The following is a 549-nucleotide window of genomic DNA, read 5'->3' as shown; positions in this document are numbered from 1 at the left end:
AGGCAGTTGTGTTTAGATCCAGTTTGACGGTAAAGGACTTATCCTGGTTTCATTGATCTGGCCTCATTGCTGTGATGTGTAATGTACGTGGATTTAATAGTACCGCAAAGTTTAGCAAATAAAGGGAATGATCTCCATGCTAGCGCTGTCTGCGTAGTATTTTGTAACGTAACGTCCCAAACAGCGACCGTCTGTTAAACGCTATCGATTCAAACGGCAGCGTTTTATTAATATTTTGTTTCAAGCTCTCGTCTTTAGTAAAAACAAAACTAGTGGAAGGGGAGAACGCTCCCAGGGAAGCTGATCACCTTCACGGTGGCTGGGACCAGGCGTCGCTCCTCTCGCAGCGGTGTGAGCCGCGGTCTGGAGCCCGGGCTGTGTGGAACGCCGCGCGCGGCCAGTTGACAGGAGGTCTGGACGAAATTGACAAGGACCAATACTGGCGGATGTATGATTGATACGCGCTATATACTATTACTTAATGTGAAAGCATGTTCATTCATGACAATATGCCCGCTGTATTTATAAATCGTGGTTTATTACAACTTC

The 549-nt window shown here is 46.4% G+C and overlaps 1 protein-coding gene across 1 annotated transcript in view; it reads right to left on the bottom strand.

Moving 5' to 3' along the window:
* Positions 1 to 269: 269 nt before the first annotated feature.
* Positions 270 to 549, bottom strand: part of LOC104952267 (hyaluronidase-1) — a 6283-nt gene continuing 6003 nt past the window's right edge. The window contains exon 6 of the mRNA XM_010779062.1: positions 270 to 413. Within this exon, the coding sequence (XP_010777364.1) occupies positions 270 to 413 (144 nt within the window). The remainder of the gene's footprint in view (positions 414 to 549) is intronic.

This window comes from Notothenia coriiceps, unplaced genomic scaffold (genome assembly GCF_000735185.1).
Source record: "Notothenia coriiceps isolate Sejong01 unplaced genomic scaffold, NC01 NC01_scaffold00000339, whole genome shotgun sequence".
NCBI lineage: Eukaryota > Metazoa > Chordata > Actinopteri > Perciformes > Nototheniidae > Notothenia > Notothenia coriiceps.
The sequence above is the reverse complement of the archived record's forward strand: the minus strand, read 5'-3'. Positions and strand labels throughout refer to the sequence as shown.